A 19,307-nucleotide genomic window follows, 5' to 3' on the forward strand; every position below is an offset into this window, starting at 1 on the left:
GAGAAACTGTTGAAATTATTGGCAGGATGACCCGTCTGCAATGGATTTTGTCACTTCTGCTGCAAACCTCAGGATGCATATTTTCAGTATGAATATGAAGAGCAGATTTGATATAAAATGTAAGTTATTTTATACTTCAGTTGCATTGTCAAAAGTGCAAGTCTGTTAAGTATATTCATATTTATCTTCTTTCTCCCCCCATAAGCAATGGCAGGGAACATTATTCCTGCTATTGCTACCACTAACGCAGTGATTGCTGGATTGATAGTTTTGGAAGGGTTGAAGATCCTGTCAGGAAAAATAGACCAATGTAGAACTGTGAGTATTGTGTTGGCATTGTGTACTGACCCTCTTTTTGGATGTTGTTGACGAGAAGTAGCATTTTGATGTAGTTGATGGCCAGATCACCCACAGTTCTGGATCTCTGGATCTCAGAGGGAAAGTTCGGTGGGTGGTTAGTATTTATAGGAAGACCCCATGGGAAGATTGTATACAAAACATATATAAGCTGTCAATTTTAAAATAAAAGAACAAAATTGGTATTAATTATTGGAGGAAAAATTTGCCCCAGGTCCCTAGGGAGTGCACATCTGAGTAACCTCCCCCCGCACCCCCGAGAGGGAAGCCTGTGCTGCTGCTTTTTCCAGTAAGCGGAAGCCGGAGCTGGTTGGCTTCTGGCGTTGCATGTTGCTTTATAGAGCCTGGGGATGGTAGTGTCCAGTCTTTATGCGTGAGTTTATCATTTCTCATATGGCCTGTTTTTTTGTGCTGGTGTGGTTTGTAATTTTATTTCCTGGATGAATTTTGTATTTTAGAATTTATCTGTAATAACTTAAACCTGGTGAAGCTATATTATTTGAAAGAACATTTCTGTTTGCTTATATTTGCTGATCCAGAACTACTGCTGTGTTCTCAGATGTAGATGCTACAGCACATGTGTGTAACCACATAGCACCTCTTTGTGGGCCCCATCTTACTGTAGCGAATTATAGGAAGTTATTTTCCCTTTTCACTACCACCGTGTTAAGATACTTTTTCTTGCTGCCTGCATTGGGAAAACGTTTTTGTCTTTATTCTCCTTCCCTTCCCGGTCTTTGCTTTGTTGAAATAGAAGATCTCATTAACTTCTCAGGAATTTCTGAAAATAATCTGATCTATTACTGCTTTTAATTTTTTAATATCATACTTTTAAAATACCTAGTTTTGATGAAATTTCAGGTTGAAGGGACATTACAGTCATTCTCAATTTCCCTTTGCAATTTAGTTTAAATCATTTTGGGCCCGTGTGATAGCCTAGTGGTTAAATCCTTGCTTTGCACGCACCAGGATCCCATATGGGCACCGGTTCGCGTCCCAGCCGCTGCGCTTCCATCTGTCTTCTGCTGCTCTTCCCAGGACCTTAACACTGTGCCAGATGGGAAGCCAACTGGGACCCGCGCTGGTGCTGCAGGGAGTGTCTTAGTCGACTGCACCCTAACACCAGTCCTTGGTGCAGTTTCATAAAAGGTCTTGGGTTGTAATTGTTACTTTAAGTATTAGAAAAATATGGCAAATATATATATATCTCCCCTTCCAGCCACCAGAAATACCTTATTTTGTTCCTGATTATGTGAATTGCTTCATTCATGGTAGTACTTTTGGAAAGATAGTTACATTGGTTCCAAACATTTTGGGAAAGCAGAAACAGAAAAAACTTGTGAAGTGTTTGAAATGAATGTGTTGATTTTATTTAGAGGAAGCTCAGAATTTAGACTAATTTTTAGAAAAGACACCCAGAGCTGATTTGATAGCAGAGACAAGGGTTTTTACCTGGATCATGGGTGGCAGAAAGACAAGGAATGTGTTAGGGAGGGTCGTCTGACACAGGGAGGTGTCCTTGCACGAAGCCTCACCTCTCGTATGGTGGCTAATAAGAAAATAAGGTTGGGAAGTTAGGTTCTTAACAAGGGATGGTTTTTACCTTGTCATGTAGATGAGAATATATGTCACTTTTGTATCACATGTATCATCAGTAAGATCTTAGAATATGTGGTATATGAAATTTTAACTCAGTTTTTTTCCTCCTCCAAAGATTTTTTTGAATAAGCAACCAAACCCCCGAAAGAAGCTCCTTGTGCCTTGTGCCCTGGATCCTCCCAATCCCAATTGTTATGTCTGTGCCAGCAAGCCAGAGGTGACTGTCCGGCTGAATGTTCATAAAGTGACTGTTCTCACCTTACAGGACAAGGTGAGTACAGGGCTAGTCCCTTAACAGTAGAAAGACCCCAGCCTCCCCTTTGCCTCTTACAGTATTACTGTAGTAACCTACTAAATACCAGGTAATTATTGGGAAAGGCGTCGCCTGTTGACATGTGCTGGGTTGCTTCACTAGTTGAATTACTGCTACCCTTACTGTTTGTGGTTCCAGAATATGTGCTTCATGTCCCAGAAAGGTAAGGGTGTATTTGCTGCAGTATGTCTCCAAGGTGGCACAGAGTCCGGACAACGAGACGACTGCTTTATTCCTGTTTTCCCCAGGTAGTGGGCAGATCAAGGTAGTTGGAAATGCTCCTGGTTGTGGCAGTAAAAAAGCATGTGTTTGCATGCAGTGTGAATTCTTGATTAAAGGTGGAAGTCTTGCAGTTTTAGCAGAGCAGAAATTACTAGCTTTGTTTCAAAGACTACTGCTGATTTGAAGGATGCAAGGTTTCTGGTGCTCTGAAAGTTGGGTAATATCCGTTCCCACCAAATAAAGGAGTTCTTGCCATTTCTGAGTCTTGATGAATGAGGCACACTTTATAATGTGAACTGATTGGCTGTGTTCAGTCAATCCCTAAGGAGGTTCAGGATTTACACACCTGATTCATGTGCAAAGTTAGAGCAAGGTCTTAAGTTCCTCCTAAGTCAGCTAGATTAGTTTTGTTTCTTCCGTTTATTTGAAAGTTAGTTACAGAGAGAAAATCTTGCACCTATTGGCTCATTTGCCAAATTACTTCAACTACAGGGGCTGGGCCGAGTGAAGCCAGGAGCCAGGGTCTCCCTTATAGATGGGAGGGGCACTTCTTTGCCTTCTCCAGGTTGCTGGCAGGGAGAGGGATCATAAGTGGACTGACCAGCACTCAATCCGGCACAGGCATCGCAGTCAGCAGCTTTACTCACTGTGCCACAGCACAGGCGCCTAGATTGTTTTCTTCATTAGTAAAGTAGGTTTGTTTTGTGTGTAATGATTTGGAAGTGTCACTTGCCACCTTAGGGAATCTTTTTAGGTTATTCCTGATTCCTTCATCGCAGTGCTGCGTGTTTGCATAGCTCCTGACAGGGAACAAGCATCCTCTGTTGTCAGTGACCTTGCTTTCTGAGGGGATCGTAGAGGCAGATTGTTTCACTGCTTGGGTGTTTGGTTGCGGGCCAGTACATCTTGTTACACTGCACGGCAGTTTTGTTCTCCACTTGGTTTCCTGAGAAATGGTCGCTTTTGGTTGCTGATTTTGGAGCTTAACAGAATGTTATCCTAACTGTGTAGCAGACACCTGTCTTCATAGGGCTGTGCATATGGGGAGAAAATGAATGGAGTGTGTATCCCACTTCGTAATCTTCAGGGAAAGATAACATATCAAGAGCCAGAGAAGGAAGGGATGTCTGGTCCATTTACAGGAAGTCTGACTTGATGTGCATCTGGGGTCTATTGGTGTGGGATTTGACAATCCTGTTTTCCCACTTGCCAGCAGATTCTTAAAGAGGGATGTGGCTCTTCCAGTGCAGAGAACTGTTGTAAGTTTAGGATTTTTTTCTCTTTAATGGTTTTTAATTGCCTACATTAATATTGTGAGGCTTTTTCTTTTACAGATAGTGAAAGAAAAGTTTGCAATGGTAGCACCAGACGTCCAAATTGAAGATGGGAAAGGAACGATTCTAATATCTTCAGAAGAGGGAGAAACAGAAGGTATTAGACCCTGCATTTCTTTCTCTCCTCCTTTGGAGTGAGTGTATGGTGCACTTGCCACTTCCTGTGTGTGTCAGCATCGTGGTGGGGCGGAGTTTGGTTGTAGCAGTGTTTCTAAGGTGACATCGTGTTGATGGGGTCACCACCCTTTCAGGTTAGGTGGCTGTGTCAGCGGTAGCTGGGGGCCGTTTCTCCGGAGGCAGTACAGAGATAGATGCCGACAGGTTATGGCGAGTGCAGTGGTCTTCACTTCCCACAGGCCTCCTTGTTGGTGCATGGATGTTAGGAGCTGAGTGAGTGGTACAGATTGCTCTGTGTTAAATCAGAGTGCAGAACCCTCGGTAGACTACTGCTGCTACTCTGGAGCAAGAAGCCCTGCTGAAAACTATTGCCCATACTTGCCTTTTTGAGCTTTCATCCCTTTTGTTAATAAGTTTAATACAAAAAGCATAAGTTCTTTGATTCTTTTCTCTCTCTCTTTTTTAAGACTTACTCATTTTTATTGGAAAGGCAGATCAGATTTTCAGGGAGAAGAAGAAACAGGAAGATCTTCCACCTGCTGGTTCACTCCCCAAGTGGCCACAACCGGTTGGAACTAAGCCAATGAGGTGCTAGGTGTTTCTGGGTGTCACACATGTGAACAAGTTCCCAAGGCTTTGGGCTGGGCCATCCTCTGCTGCCTTCCCAGGCCACAGGCAGGGACCTGGGTGATAAGTAGGGCATCCAGGACTTGAGCTAGTGCTTATATGGGATGCCGGTGCTTGCAAGGTGAGAATTTAGCCATTACACCAGGCCCAGGGAAAGCCTTTCTAAGCAATGAAGCAAATGATAAAAACTAAAAGTATGCAATTTTATCAAGAATCGAAATTTTGCAGAAGATCGTATTCTTAAAACATGAAACCAGAATTTGAAATAAAAGGACAAGAAGTTGCCTTTTTAATCAAATTTCCTGCGAACATTTTAAAGCCTCCTGGTGTGGTCTTTCCTTGGTGTGTGCTAAGCATTGGGGTACAGATCAGCATGGGGAATGATATTGACCCAGTTGTGAGGTGCTTGTATGAATTGGGAGTGAGCTGAGTAAACAGATTTGTATGAGACTTGAATGTGATAGCCAAAGAGTCTGAAACAAATAGTAGAGAAAGGGATAATTAAGTCAGAAAGAAGGATGGAGGAGTTACTTTGTTATTCTTCCTTGTTAAGTTGAATCAAAAATGACATTTGGAAGAGAATTTGTTTGAAGTGATTATTTTTCCAGAGCTTACTGATTCTTCATTGAAAAACCTGTTCAGATTTAAAGAATTCTCTTATTTCTCAGTTGTAAAATTTTCTAAAAATCGGGCCTGGCGGCGTGGCCTAGTAGCTAAACGCGCTAGGTTCCCATTTGGGCGCTGGTTCTAATCCCGGCTGCTCCACTTCCCATCCAGCTTCCTGCTTGTGGCCTGGGAAAACAGTCGAGGACGGCCCAAAGCTTTGGGACCCTGCAGCATGGGAGACCTGGAGGAAGTTCCTGGCTCCCGGCCCTTGCGGTCACTTGGGGAATGAATTATCGAATGGATGAGCTTTCCCTCTGTCTCTCCTCCTCTCTGTAGATCTGACGTTGTAATAAAAATAAATAAATCTTTAAAAAATTTTTTCTAAAAATCACAAGTAAATTCTTTGCAAGTAGAATGTATTTCAGGTTACTATAAATTGCTTCTGTCTCTTCCAGGACCCCAGAATTAACCTGCTTTGAATCAGAAAGGTTCTTAGAACTTTTGAGTTTTACTCTCTTGAAGCAGTGTTTGGTAGTGAGTGCCCAGGGTTATATTGCTAAATATAGAGTGTAAGTTTGCTAGGGTTACTGTGACTGATATCAGAGCCTGAATGGCTTCAATCACAGAAACCTGTTTTCTCACATAAAATACAGCAGGCTTGCTTTCTCACAAAGCCTCTCCTTGGGACTTCTGGCATCTCTAGGGGTGGATAGTTTTCAGGTTGGTTTAGAGCCCTCTGCCACACCCCAGTCTCATGTAATCACCCCTTTGCAAGCCCTGTTAATATGCAGATTAGCTAAATTGCTGAGGATTAGATTTCAGCATGACTTTTGGGGCTACAGAATTCCACCCATTCTGAGGGTAGGTTGGCTTCTTTGTTTACTGATTTTTTATTTTGTTAGAAACAGAAGTCTGCCATTTTTACTTCCCACATGTTACCTGGACTGGGGTAGGGAGCCTGAGGCCTGGAACTCCCAGGCCTTTTCTATGGGTGCAGGGATTCAAACACTTAGCTGTCACCTGCTATTTACTGGGATACTGTGCTATGGGATGCTGGCGCCCCAGGTGGCTTCCTAATCCATATGCCAAATGCCTGCCCGCCTGATATTTTAAAAAACCACCCTGACTACTCTGAAGATTTAACTAAAGTATCTCCTTTACATTTCCCAGCTAATAATCACAAGAAATTGTCAGAATTTGGAATTAGAAATGGCAGCCGGCTTCAAGCAGACGACTTCCTCCAGGACTACACCCTGTTGATCAACATCCTTCATAGGTGGGGGACAATTCATGTGTATAGTGTGAGAAATCATTTGAACATAACTTAAATGGTGGTTGATGAATAAGATCCAGATTGAATAGTTGTGTGTATGTTTTTAAGACTAATTGTCATTTATTTGAAAGGCAGAGTTAGAGAGGGAGAAAAGGATAGATAGATGTCCCAACCACAGATTCTCTCCCCAGATGGCCACAGGTCGATGGGGCTGGACCAGGTGGAGCATGGAGCTTTGTCAGGATTTCCCACATGGTGCAGGAGCCCAAGCACTTGGGCCACCTTCCACTGTTTTCCCAGGCACATTAGCAGGAAGCTTGACCAGAGGTGGAGTGGCCACATGGCATGCTTGCTTTAACCCATAACACCACGATACCAGCCCCTGTATAGTTTTTTGTCGGAGATAATTTTATTTCAGTAATTGAGCTGTAGTTGTCCAAGTTTTTAAAATTTCCTAGTAAGATTGTTTCCATAAAACAATCTTATTTCTAATTGTTTGACAAAAGAATATCCTATGCAGATTCTTGAGTCATGGGTTCTTTAAATTGATGTATTTCTTGGACACTTAAAAAATAAAAGAACGCAAATGCTTACAGAATCTTTTGTAAGATCCAAAAAAATGACACGATTATGTTCATTTGTTGAACAAGCTGTGGTTTCTGCTTCTCCATTGACTGCCCTCCATTGACAGACAGCGGTCTGTGCAGTGTTTTGTGTGTAGCATCTGTGTGGCTGTTTGGAGGGAATGACAGTTTGTGCTTGTTTTATACAAACCATAAAATGATGGGAAAGACTGACATGGTGTGTTAGAATAAGTTCAGAAAGGTAAAAAATAAAGCCAATAGTAAATGTTGTCGGGGTGTAATCCCTGACCTCAGGTGGACACCAATGGGATTATAAGTGTTGTGCTTGGCTCAGTTCTGAAAAAAAGACAATAAAAGGACATGCAAAATAAAGTGAAAATAATATCACATGGTATCTAAAAGAGGAGGCATAATTAGGGTTTTTTTTTTTATCATATTTTTTAGCTCTCTGGGAACAGAACCCCCCCTTAAAACATGTAAGTCCTTTGTTTGACTTTCATGCATTAAGTTTTCATCCATGTTTTTGGGAACCAGTGTACAAAGTGTACCAATATACTGTTTGTAAATATGGGGGGGACCCAGAAACCTTAGCATACACAGCCCTGAAACACCAGATTCCTGGAGTCAGGATCAAATTATGAGTAGTAGAATTCTTTAGTTTAGGAGCTGAAAGTGTAAGTTCCTAAGCTACATTGGGCTACAGTTGTGGACTGAGTTTTGTGTGTTAGTGGTAAAAGTTACTTTGCAGTTTTTGGAAAAGCCTCTCTGTGATTTGAAGGTGTAGTGGTGTTGATCTTTTATAGTAGTATTGAATTATTACAAAAAAATTTCTTATGTGCACTCATTATTTTTAAAAATCTCTGAGAATCTGAATCTATGTATTTGGTGTATACCTGCTTGAACTTGGGAACGGTACTTCTGTGGTACGCCTTTTCTTTTAAGTAGGTGGAACAGTAGTCCTGTTTTATAGTGTGTGATTCTCTTACAGTGAAGACCTAGGAAAGGATGTTGAATTTGAAGTTGTCGGTGATGCCCCAGAAAAAGTGGGGCCCAAGCAGGCTGAGGACGCTACCAAAAGCATAACCAATGGCAGTGACGATGGAGCACAGCCCTCTACCTCCACAGGTGAGTCACGGCCCCACCTTGCAGGAGTGATGCAAGCACACAAATTACTTCTGTGAATGCTGAGCATGAAGTAGAAATCTATGGATGTATTAGATATGTGTGATGGTTGATATTGATTGTTGTACTGAAGCAATAATAATAATAAACCATAATAAGACGGGGAGATTTTTACAGAAAATAGAAGCACTGTTGTTTTTGGTTGATCTCTAAAGCTCGAGATGTCAGTTCCTGAAGTCAGTTGAGTCAGTGAGGAAGAAGTCGTTTTGGATTCTGTATTTCCTGTTGGCGCACCCTCTCAGTGTGTCTGGCTGCAGTGCAAACTGTGCTTCCCATAGCCAGTGGGACCTTGGGTACTGTGCATTGGAGAGGTCGGTTCCCCTGAGTGCCAGTGCTGACACTTGGTGCTTTTCCAAATAACTGTTGTTTCGTGCTGTGATTGGAATGTTTACTTTCCTTCTTTTCCCATCATTCTTTGGTCAGGAAACTAAAGGTTACCAGTTTTCAAATGTTGTTTCTTTGACCTTGTATCCTTAATTTTTTTTGAGCGGGACAGATAGGGAATTGCCATCCGCTGGTTCCCTCCTCAGATTCCCGCAGTGAGTGGTGCTAGACCAGATCAAACCAGGAGCTGGGACTTTATTTTGGGTGTCCCATACGGGTGGCAGGATCCATCCCCATTGCCTCTCCAGGGCTGCATTCATAAGGAAGGGTCCATAGTAAACCCAAGCACTGGTGTGGAGCACAGACATCTCAATCCCCAGACTAACCAAAATCCTCTGCTTGCCCTAGTCTGGTACTCTGAGATTTTTGGAAGTGGACTTTGAGATCACATGTAGTACAGCCTGTTGGGTCATTGATTGGTGTTTCCTTCCCTCACCGAGAACAGAAAGCCCACTGTCCTTTGAGGAAGAGACTGCACTCGAACCATGTAGGATGCAAGCTCTGCCCTTAACTTTGTGGAGGGGGAATTTAAAACTATGTTCTGTGCTTCAAAGCATCAAATGTGGAACCCTGTGGCCAGGCTTGAATCCTGGCCTTGTTCACTGCCACTGTGTGACTTTGAGACATCAGTCTTTGAACTTCAGCTTCCTTTTCTGGAAAATGCATAATGTTATCTTCTTTGTAGGATTGTTGTGATGATTAAATGAGTTGTTATATGCAAAGTGCTCAGAACAGTTCCCGGCACCTTGTAAGTGCTGCATCTGTTGTTACTATTGCCACTACCATTATTAGGACATGCGCTTCTGCTGCCCTTCTGTTGGAGAAGGTGGAGACAGAAACTTGGCAGTGTAATGATTTCTTTGAGTTCTGTAGTGCTTGTTTAAAACGTTTTAATTTTGATTAGAAAAGTTAATTATCCTTTAAAATATTGACAATTATACAAAAGTATGTAGTATGTAAAATATGTCGAATGAAGATTTCCTGCCCAAGGGTGGGCATTCCTAAATTTATTACCTATTAGAAAAGTTAGTTTCCATTTTGTAAGTACTGATGAGCCATTAGTAACTCCTACACTTTAACCATTGTTTTCTTTTTCTTTGATATAAGCACAAGAGCAAGATGATGTGCTTATAGTTGATTCGGATGAAGAAAGTCCTTCAAATAATGCTGATGTTGGTGAAGAAGAGCAAAGTCGCAAAAGAAAATTAGATGAGATAGAGAGTGTCAGTGCAAAGCGACCCCGTGCCGAGCAGGCGGAAGAGCTCGACGACGTGATAGCCTTAGACTGAAGCGCCACCTCCAACAGGACCCTCCAACAGGACCCTCGGAGAAGCAGGTTGCCGGTTACACCCTTTGTTCCAGAGGGGACGGATTGACACCAGTGACTTGGAATTGGTTCTGCTCCTTTGAAAGCATTTTGCTAGAACTGTTAGAGCCATTGCAGTAAGCAGTACTGAAGGTAGGAATAGTTTTCAGGCCCTTTGAACAAAGTGTGTGCATAACCAGTCATGAGGTGAAACAACACAATGCATGTTGCCTTCTTTCATGTAAATACCTTTAGGTATCATTTAATAGTTTTAAAATGTTGTGATTTAGTAAAGTTGATACCTGGTTATAAATATTATGCCTTTATTTTTGGCTAGAAGAATAATTATTTTTAGCCTAGATCTAACCATTTTCATACTCTTAACTTACTGAAACAGATTCAAAGAAGTATCAAGTGCTATGCATTGAAATTTGTTTTTAAATGTTAACTGGCACTATGTATATTAATGTAAAAGTATGTTAATTTACTCAAGTTTTCAGTTTGTACTGCTTGATATATCTGCAAGAAGCCAGGTTTTGTGTATTGTTACAGTTTCAGGTTATTTATATTTGATGTTTTGTAAAACTCCAATAACGACTATGCTGTACTTATGGACCAAATAAATGGCATCTGCCTACTTGTTACACTTGCTGCACGTGTCCCTTTCTGCTGCCTTACCAGGTTTGTATGGACTGCAGGTGAACTGAATTGTAATTCCTACTTGGTGTGGAAGTTTCAACGCTCTCCATTGTTGTTTGCCATGGATAAGTACTTTGTAAAATAAAGCCTTGGTGGCAGTGTTGGTTTTTTTTTAAAAAATGAATTGTCAGCAGTTGACTTTTTTTTTTTAAGGATATTTAAGTTGCCTTTGGGCCCAGTAACTTTGCTTTCCTCCCTTTTTATAGCATTACTTCTCCAAATGTCAGAAACAGCCAGGGTTGATCAGCCAAGCAGGGTCAGCAGCCTGGAGCTCCATCCTGGCACTTATCCACGAGTGATGCAGTACTTGGGTCATTTTCTGCTTTCCCGCAGGCATTAGCAAGGAGCTGGGCATTTATGGGGTGGAGGTGTCCCAAGTAATGGTTCAACGTGCCGTGCTACAACACTCACCCTGAGCCCCAGTGTCGTGGATCCTTGCATTTGAGATGCCTAATCTAACCTATAAATGTGGTCAGAGCAGTGCTGAGTGGAGGAACCCGCAGGACGCCTTGATCTGCAGGACACTGTCCTCACCCACGTGTGTGCTCTGAGCTTTTGAATAGAAGCCCATCAAACTATTGCCCACTTTGTTGATCAGTGTTCTTGGTGTATCTGGCAACTAAATGTCAATAATTCATTGTATGCAACTACCTTACTTATTTTTGAAATCTCCCCGCCTACACACACATTGGAAAGGCAGATATACAAAGAAGGAGAGACAGAAAGAAAGATCTTTCGTTCACTGGTTCACTGGGCCCCCAATTTATTTTTAAATTATTTTTGGGCCTGGCACAATGGCTGAATAGACTAATCCTCTCCCTTCAAACACCGGGATTCCAGATGGTTGCCAGCTACTCCGCTTCGTATTTAGCTCCCTGCTCTTGGCCTGGGGAAGCAGCAGAGGATGGCCCAAAGCCTTGAGACCCTGCACAACGTGGGAGACCCGGAAGAAACTTCGGGATCCTGGTTTTGGATCAGCTTAGCTCTGTGTGTTGTGGCCACTTGTGGGGAGTGAACCAGCAGGTGGAAGATCTTTATCTCTGTCCCTCCTTCTCTCTGTATATCTGCCTTTCCAAAAAAAAAAAAAAAAAGTTAAAAGTCAATCAGTGAAACTCAGCCCTTCAGGCCTGCAGGATGAAGCAAACAGCAACTGGGGTCAGCTGGAACCTCGTTTGCAGCTCTCTGAGCCTATCTGATGTACTCTCCCTCTCCTTTCCCTCCCCCCCCTTTTTTTTTTTTTGGTTTAAATTTCATACAAAAGATGTTTCATTTGCTGATTGTCTCCCCACATGCCTATAGCACCATGGCCTGGCCACACTGAAAATGAAATAATCTTGAAATATCCCTTCTTTGCACTTCACCCTGTGTTTCTGGTCGGTTGATTTCTGTGTGCCTGGCGGGGGTAGCAAGTGCCAGTTAGAGCTGTAGAAGTGTTTATTTTGTCTGACTTAACGGTTTTCATCTTTGCGTCAGCTTTTACTCCGTTCCCAGTCCGTTTTCCTCCTGTTTTGATAATATCCAGGTGTGTCAGCAAGACCTCTAACTACCAGGTGCAGGAGTCTTGCCCAAACAAGACAATAAACCAGGCGCAGGTGGAGAGCCGCCTCTGCGTCCCTGGGGGTGGAGCGCTGCAGGTCCAGCTGCATTCTTGGTTTTCCCGTGTGACTTTTTTCTCATTAGTGGGGAGGTTGGAGCAGGCCTGCTTGCCACAATGCTGGCCTGGTATGCAGTTGGTTTTTTTTTTTTTTTTTTTTTAAGTTTTATTTGAAAGGCAGCAAGACAGGAAGAAACAGATCTTTGGTCAGCTGGTTCACTTTACAGGTGGATGTAAGAGCCAGGGCTTGGCCAGGCAGGAACCAGAAGCTCCATCCACACCTCCCATGTGGGCCCATCTTCACTGCTTTTCAAGGCACATTGCTAGGGAGATGGAGCAGAGATGGAACAGCCAAGGCTCCAAACAGCACTCCAGTAGGGTGTGCCAAAGTCCCAGATTACAGGTTAAACTGGGCTGCTGTGCCTGTCTCTGATTTCATCTGGACGAACTTTCTCCTGACATTGGGAATAGTCTGTGACAGGCTTACCCAAGTCTCCCAGAGGGGAACCAACAACATACAGCCTGTACATAGGAGGATTCAGTAATCATATATTTTTTAGGGTTTTTTTTTTCTTAAGATTTATTTTTATTGGAAAGGCAGATATGCAGAGAGGAGGAGAGAGGAAGATCTTGTGTCATGGTTTACTCCCAAAGTGACCGCAATACCTGGAGCTAAGCCAATCTGAAGCCAGGAGCCAGGAGCTTCTTCCTGGTCTCCCTCTCAGATATTCAGAGAGGAAGATCTTCCATCTGATGATTCACTCCCCAAGTGGCTGCAAATGGCCAGAGCTGAATCAGTCCGGAGCCAGGAGGCTCCTCCAGGTGTCCCACGCAGGTGCAGGTGCAGGGTCCCAAGGCTTTGGCCCATCCTTGACTGCTTTCCCAGGCCACAAGCAGGGAGCTGGATGGGAAGTGGGGCTGCCGGTGTTAGACCTGGCATCCACATGGGATCCTGGCATGTGCAAGGTGAGGACTTTAGCTGCTGCGCTATCGTGCTAGGCCCTATTTTTTTCCTAATAAGTCAGAGGGGAGAAATAGATCTGTGGTTTCCCTCCGCAAATTCTTTGATATCCATGGCTGAACAAGCTAAAGCCAGGAACCAGTAATTTTTTTTTTTTTAATTGGAAAGGCAGATCAGATTTACAGAAAGGAGAAATGAGAGATTTTTTCACCTGCTGGTTCACTGGGCCAATCTGAAGCTAAGAGCCAGGAGCTTCTTCCACCACGTCTCCCACGCGGGCAGGGTCCCAAGGCTTTGGGCCATCCTTGACTGCTTTCCCAGGCCACAAGCAGGGAGCTGGATGGGAAGTGGAGCAACTGTGAGTGAGAATTGGCTTTCATCCGCGTCTCCGCGGCTTTTTTTCTGGCCCGGCCAGCTTCTCGCGCCATGGCCGCCCTCAGACCCCTGGTGAAGCCCAAGATCATCAAGAAGAGGACCAAGAAGTTCATCCAGCACCAGTCTGACCGCTATGTCAAGATCAAGCGGAACTGGCGGAAGCCCCGAGGCATCGACAACAGGGTGCGGCGCAGGTTCAAGGGGCAGATCCTGATGCCCCACATCGGCTACGGCAGCAACAAGAAGACCAAGCACTTGCTGCCCAGCGGCTTCCGCAAGTTCCTGGTGCACAACGTCAAGGAGCTGGAGGTGCTGCTCATGTGCAACAAATCCTACTGCGCAGAGATTGCCCACAATGTCTCCTCCAAGAACCGCAAAGCTATCGTGGAAAGGGCAGCCCAGCTGGCTGTCCGACTCACCAACTCCAACACCAGGCTGCACAGTGAAGAAAATGAATGAGCAGCTTGGGTGCACATTTTATTTGTGTTTAAGTAAAACCTTGAAAACTGCAAAAAAAAAAAAGCGGAGCAACTGGGATATGAACCAGTGCCCATTGGGGATCCCAGGGCTTGCAAGGCGAGGATTTAGCCATTGAGCCCTCATGCTGGTCCTGTAGTGTGTGTTTGTTTTTTAAGAAAGGTATGGTGTTGGTGTGGTGGCTCAAGTAGCTGATCTTTCGCCCTCAGCACCAGCATCCTATGTGGGTGACAGTTTGTTTCCCAGCTGCTCCACTTCCAGTTTAACTCCCTGCTTATGGACTGGGAAAACAGCAACGGGTAGCTAGAGTCCTTACACCTCTACAGCCATGTGGGAGTCCTGGAGGAAGCTCCTGGCTCCCGACTTTGGGTCGGCTCAGCTCCAGCTGTTGAATCCTTTGGGGTAGTGACCCCGTTGAAGGAAGATCTCTGTCAACTAAATGGTAATCTTAGAAAAGAGTTAAGAGATATACAGTGTGTGAATTCCTTCTGTATCATGCCTCACAAAAGTAACAATGGAGTGGATACAGCTTAGTAAGGAATTGTCACTTTATGGGGTATAATGTAAAGTCACATTGCATAGTCTTCTGTTATTAGAGATGACATTTTTATGATATATACACCTTCTTAAAAGGTGTATTATTTCAAAGGCAGGGTTCGATCTTCCATCTGCTGTTTCATATCCAAAGTGGCCACGATAGCCAGGGCTGGGCCAGACCAGAACCAGGAGATTTTTCTGGGCCTCCTTCATGGGTGCAGGGACCCCAGCAGTTGGGCCGGGTTCTCTGTTTTCCCAGACATGGTAGGAAGCTGGATTGAAAGTGGAGCAGCTAGGACTGAGTTGGCATCCATATGGGATGCCAGGATTGCAAGCAGTGGCTTTATCCTCTGTATCACAATGCCCTGCCCTGTACATATAACTTTTTTTTTTTTAAGATTATTTTATTACAAAGATATACAAAGTCAGATATAGCTGTGTGGCCTCCTGGCTTTGGTTTTTTAAAAGCAGTATTCCTGCCATGCAAACAACACTGGGCTGTTTTGAGGGGAGGAGAGACAGAGAGGAAGATCTTGTGTCCGATGATTCACTCCCCAAGTGAGCCTCAACAGGCCGATGCGCGCCTTTCCGAAGTCGGGAACCTGGAACCTCTTCCGGGTCTCCCACGCGGGTGCAGGGTCCCAATGCATTGGGCCGTCCTGGACTGCTTTCCCAGGCCACAAGCAGGGAGCTGGATAGGAAGTGGAGCTGCCGGGATTAGAACTGGCGCCCATATGGGATCCCGGGGCGTTCAAGGTGAGGACTTTAGCCGCTAGGCCACGCCGCTGGGCCCTGTGCATATAACTTTAACATAGCTTACTGGGGGTGGGCATTTGGCCTAGCAGACCTCTTGGCAAAGGTGGGGGTTAATGGAGTGCCTGCATCTCCTAGCAGAATGCTTGGGTTTAAATCCTGGCTGTGGTCCCAACTCTAGCTTCCTGGGAGACAATAGTGATAGCTCAAGTGCTAGAGTCCTGCCACTCATGTGGGAGACCTGTAGAGGCTTGGTTTCTGATTTTGGCCTAGCCTAGTCTGTTCCACACTGTTGCAGGCATTTGAGGGAATGAATCAGGAAGAGAAATTTTAAAAAGTCAGGCAATTAGCAAACACCTGAGTTGGAATGAGAACGTGTTAAGTGATTCCCTGGGTTCAACAGTGGTGAAGTCAGGTTTCCTATTCTTTGGTGCTAGGCTGAGATTTGGCAAAAGGTCTCACTTTGAGCCTCCAGAAAATGCCAGAGATCAATGTGGATTGTTCCAGGTAGGTTAATGGTCCACTCAGAAGCTGCCCAGAAGGTGTTTGACTCAGTGGAGATGTTTCTGAAAACTGCCCATCCATTTTGGCAGTGCTGGAGTGGACTTGCCCTCTGGGCAAGGCAGATGGCAGGTTTTGTTCCAATGGCCTACTGTTTCTAACATCTAGAGAAGACAGGGAGGAACGAGATGCCAGCAGATGTTTGTGATCCCAGCAGCTTGTAGCTGTGTGGCCTCCTGGCTTTGGTTTTTTAAAAGCAGTATTCCTGCCATGCAAACAACACTGGACTGTTTTGAGGGGAGATATTTTTAGGGAAGTATTTTTATAGACACTTTTTCTACTGGACATACATCATTTGTATCCTGCACACGGCAAGAACATTTTCCGCTGCCACCAGTTCAGAACATTCCAGCCGAGAGCTTATTTGAGAAATGTGTGGACTGCTTTCACTAGCGAGAAAACAGAAAAGCATCTCTCAGCTGAGCTGAGCTAGACTGCGTCCCAGTGCTGCTGGGCACTGCGGTTACATTTTGAAGGTGGTCCTCTCCTGGTGAACATTCTGGAGGCTTTGTGACTGACGCTCTAGCTCTAACCATTTATCCCGAGGCCTGCAGCAGGCAGCACACTGGGAAATGACATGTCTGAAGAGGTTGGAATATTTGCGAGCAGTCAGATGAGGAGGTTATTGTGGTAGAAACTAAGCTTGTTTGGGGTGCTGGCAGGCCTGCTAGCTGATGCCAGCTGCAGCTTCCCCAAGCTCACAGGGTCATTAACAGTCCTCTCATAGTGAAAGAAAATATACCAAAGGCATCTGCACTAACCTGGACATTGCTGAATAGACCCTCCCCAGGCACGTCTGGCCGGTTGGGGTTCTCACCATGGTGCCAGGCTGCTAGGGTCCCATCCCTGGGGATGTGGTCCCTCATGATGGAAGCAGATTGCAAGTGTCAGACACCCACAGCTTGAGCTCTCAGGGTGGAAGCCAGAGAGGGGTAAGTAAGGTAGGCTCAGGTGGCGGTGTGCATGGTCACAGGTTAGGAGAAAGAAGGGCTCAGAGCCGAGGGGTGGGCAGACTCCTTTGAACACACCAGGCTGTCTGAAAGAGCATGCGCTTTGAGCCATGTGCCAGAGGACTCGAGGGAGGCTGGGCTGCAGCAGGTGAGTGATGGGAGAAACTGGTGCTCCAGGTGAATGATTTGTGTTGCTCCCAGTGGCAGAAGAAAGCCTAAGGGGTCTGCTACAGGCCGAGGGCTGAGGGGTGAGTTCCTGCACCAGGCTGTAGGCCTTCCCCGTCACCCAAGACCCACTGTGGCTGACGGACACGAGGCCCAGGACTCAATGAAGACTTCTGAACAATGCCCTCAGTTGGGGTCCAAGCAGTGAAGCCCTACAGCCAGACAGGGAGGCTAGATGGAAGCTGAGTCCAACGAGGGAGCAGCCCCTGCGGCCACAGAAAAGCAAGGTTCGGGACATGGCATGAGGCCAGGCTGGATGTGTCCGACGTGTGTCCAGGTAGCTGAGGGGCAGACCGGTTTACCTCGTAGAGATGATTAGCTGGAATCCCCTCTGTTCTCCAGCTCCAAGAACCAGGGAGCAGTGTGTCTGAGCTTGTAGGAGTCAGTTATGCGCAACTCTGATTCCTCAGTGCGTCCCTGGTGGGTAGTTGGATAACATCCATCAAGATGGGAGTATTTACACTGTGGTGATTGGCAGGTACCACACATGATGGCTCCTGATTTATACACATGCCTCCCTAGACGCGAATGCCATTGGGCCTGGAAAGAGTGGCTAGAGAGAAACACTCCCTGGTCACTGGAAGACAGAGAGGGCCCCCGTAAAGGTGGGTCAGCGATCCCAGGGACCATGCATCCAGCTTGTCATGTCCTTTTGTCTTTTCCCCCTGGGCCATTGTGCTCAGCTTACCTGGCACCAATAGAGAGAATGCAAAATCAGTCAGTGACTGGGGCACACCCCAGTTGGGAGCAGATGAGACCACATGGCTGTGAACATTAACCATTTAGCAGTCCAATGACACGATGCCCACACCATTACATATTTTGAATGTATTAATGCATACTTGTTGAATATATTTCTCATTAGTGTTCTAATGTCTGGTGCTGAATAATTTGGATTCTTCCTTTAGGAACTGCCTGTTTCTGGATTTTGTTGTTGTCCTTTATTACTGTTAGAGTAACAGGTTTTAGTTGCCCTTAAATATTAAAATACCAGGATATTTGTGGAAGATAAAATTAGACCCCTTTTTGGGCAGGTGCTACGGCACTGTGGGTTAAGCCACCACTTGTAACATCTGTGTTGCATTTCAAGGTTCCTGGTTCCAAACTGACTACCTGACTTCCCATCCAGTCCCTTGCTAGTGCAGCTGGGAAGCACCTAACCTTGGAGAACGAGATGGGAGCTCCTGGCACTTGGATTCCGCCTGGCTCAGTGGTGGCCATTGTGGCCATCTGGGGCGTGAACCACTTGGGCTGGGGGAAATGTTTTGTGTGTATCTTTCAGCCTTTCAGTTCAGTAACTCTTTGCAACCCCTGCTTGGGAGTATCCTTTACACCTTGAGAAGCAGGTAGGTGGAGTGGGACAGTTACTAAGCCGCTTTCTGCACAGCAAGGACTAGGTAAATACATGTTAGGATAAACACTTGCCTGCTCACATTGAGTGACGTCCTCTGGAATGAGACCTTGGAGGGAGCGTGGCTGTTGCTAGGATGACTTGTATGTATATGTTGGAGTATCGACACCCCCAAATGCCTCCTCCGACTTCCCCCAAGACAGGACTGGTGCGCCCTCCACCACAGCCTTGCCACAGTCGGCACTTGTGAAATGGGCACTCACTTGCTTGTTTTCTTTCTCATTAGAGAAACTGACCTTTTTAATCAGGTGGTTCCCAAAGTGCTTATCCCGGACCTATGCCCCCAAGCTCCCACAGATGAGGGTGGGAATTCTTGCAGGCAGTGGGCTCCTGCTGCAGTAGCAAGGGCCTGGAGGGCTCCCCAGGCTGGTGGACACCTTATCCACCTCCCACAGCCCACCCCGGGCACTGGCCTTCCTTCGAGCAAGGCAGGCCTGCTGAGGAAGACGGCCCTCTTTGGCCTAAAACTGTTCCTGACGCCTCAGTCGGTTTTTTCTTCCAGTTGATATATATAACAGGGGTGTTGGTGCCCATGTTTGGGGGACAAGCGCTGGCCACCCCTGTCCCAGAAACTATGGCAGCGCCCGAGGGTTTCAAGCGTCTCCCCTGGACGCCATTTTGAACCCCCAGGGCAGGCGCCTGGAAGGGAGGTGACCTCCTACCTCCAGGGCACGACTATGGTGGCCGTGGCTCTGAGTCTGAGGCCTGCCTTGGCTTCGGCCCCGGTTTGGGGGACCTGTGCCCAGCATCCTCGCCCCAGGACCATTCCCTCCCACCCCTCACCCCGGGCTGCCAGTTCCTGAAGCCTTCCCTCCCCCTTCGGGGCCGGAGTGGGGGTGGCCCCAGAGGCCGCCAGACCG

The 19,307-nt window shown here is 45.7% G+C and overlaps 3 protein-coding genes and 1 long non-coding RNA gene across 4 annotated transcripts in view; 3 read left to right on the forward strand and 1 right to left on the reverse strand.

Annotated features, from left to right (window-relative positions):
- Window positions 1-10,553, forward strand: part of UBA2 (ubiquitin like modifier activating enzyme 2) — a 28,789-nt gene extending 18,236 nt beyond the window's left edge. Inside the window, exons 11-17 of the mRNA XM_058675095.1 lie at window positions 26-119; window positions 206-318; window positions 2,072-2,227; window positions 3,826-3,922; window positions 6,346-6,451; window positions 8,021-8,157; window positions 9,706-10,553. Of these exons, the coding sequence (XP_058531078.1) occupies window positions 26-119; window positions 206-318; window positions 2,072-2,227; window positions 3,826-3,922; window positions 6,346-6,451; window positions 8,021-8,157; window positions 9,706-9,887 (885 nt within the window). The 3' untranslated portion in view covers window positions 9,888-10,553. The remainder of the gene's footprint in view (window positions 1-25; window positions 120-205; window positions 319-2,071; window positions 2,228-3,825; window positions 3,923-6,345; window positions 6,452-8,020; window positions 8,158-9,705) is intronic.
- Window positions 1-19,307, reverse strand: part of LOC131482289 (major allergen I polypeptide chain 1-like) — a 117,668-nt gene that overhangs the window by 74,653 nt on the left and 23,708 nt on the right. The window lies entirely within an intron of this gene.
- On the forward strand, window positions 13,523-13,992 carry LOC101526683 (large ribosomal subunit protein eL32-like). The gene has a single exon (XM_036492698.2). The coding sequence runs from the start codon at window positions 13,585-13,587 to the stop codon at window positions 13,990-13,992; it is 408 nt and encodes a 135-aa protein (XP_036348591.2). The 5' UTR covers window positions 13,523-13,584.
- LOC131482290 (uncharacterized) lies at window positions 16,593-18,223 on the forward strand. Its single transcript, XR_009246864.1, has 3 exons — window positions 16,593-16,793; window positions 17,013-17,263; window positions 18,127-18,223. It is a non-coding gene; the product is annotated as an uncharacterized LOC131482290 (long non-coding RNA).

Source organism: Ochotona princeps, chromosome 16 (genome assembly GCF_030435755.1).
Source record: "Ochotona princeps isolate mOchPri1 chromosome 16, mOchPri1.hap1, whole genome shotgun sequence".
Taxonomy (NCBI): Eukaryota; Metazoa; Chordata; class Mammalia; order Lagomorpha; family Ochotonidae; genus Ochotona; species Ochotona princeps.

What these genes read in the sequence shown, in the direction of transcription:
- LOC101526683 (XM_036492698.2), top strand. Translation starts at nt 13,585, where the DNA reads ATGGCCGCCCTCAGACCCCTGGTGAAGCCCAAGATCATCAAGAAGAGG.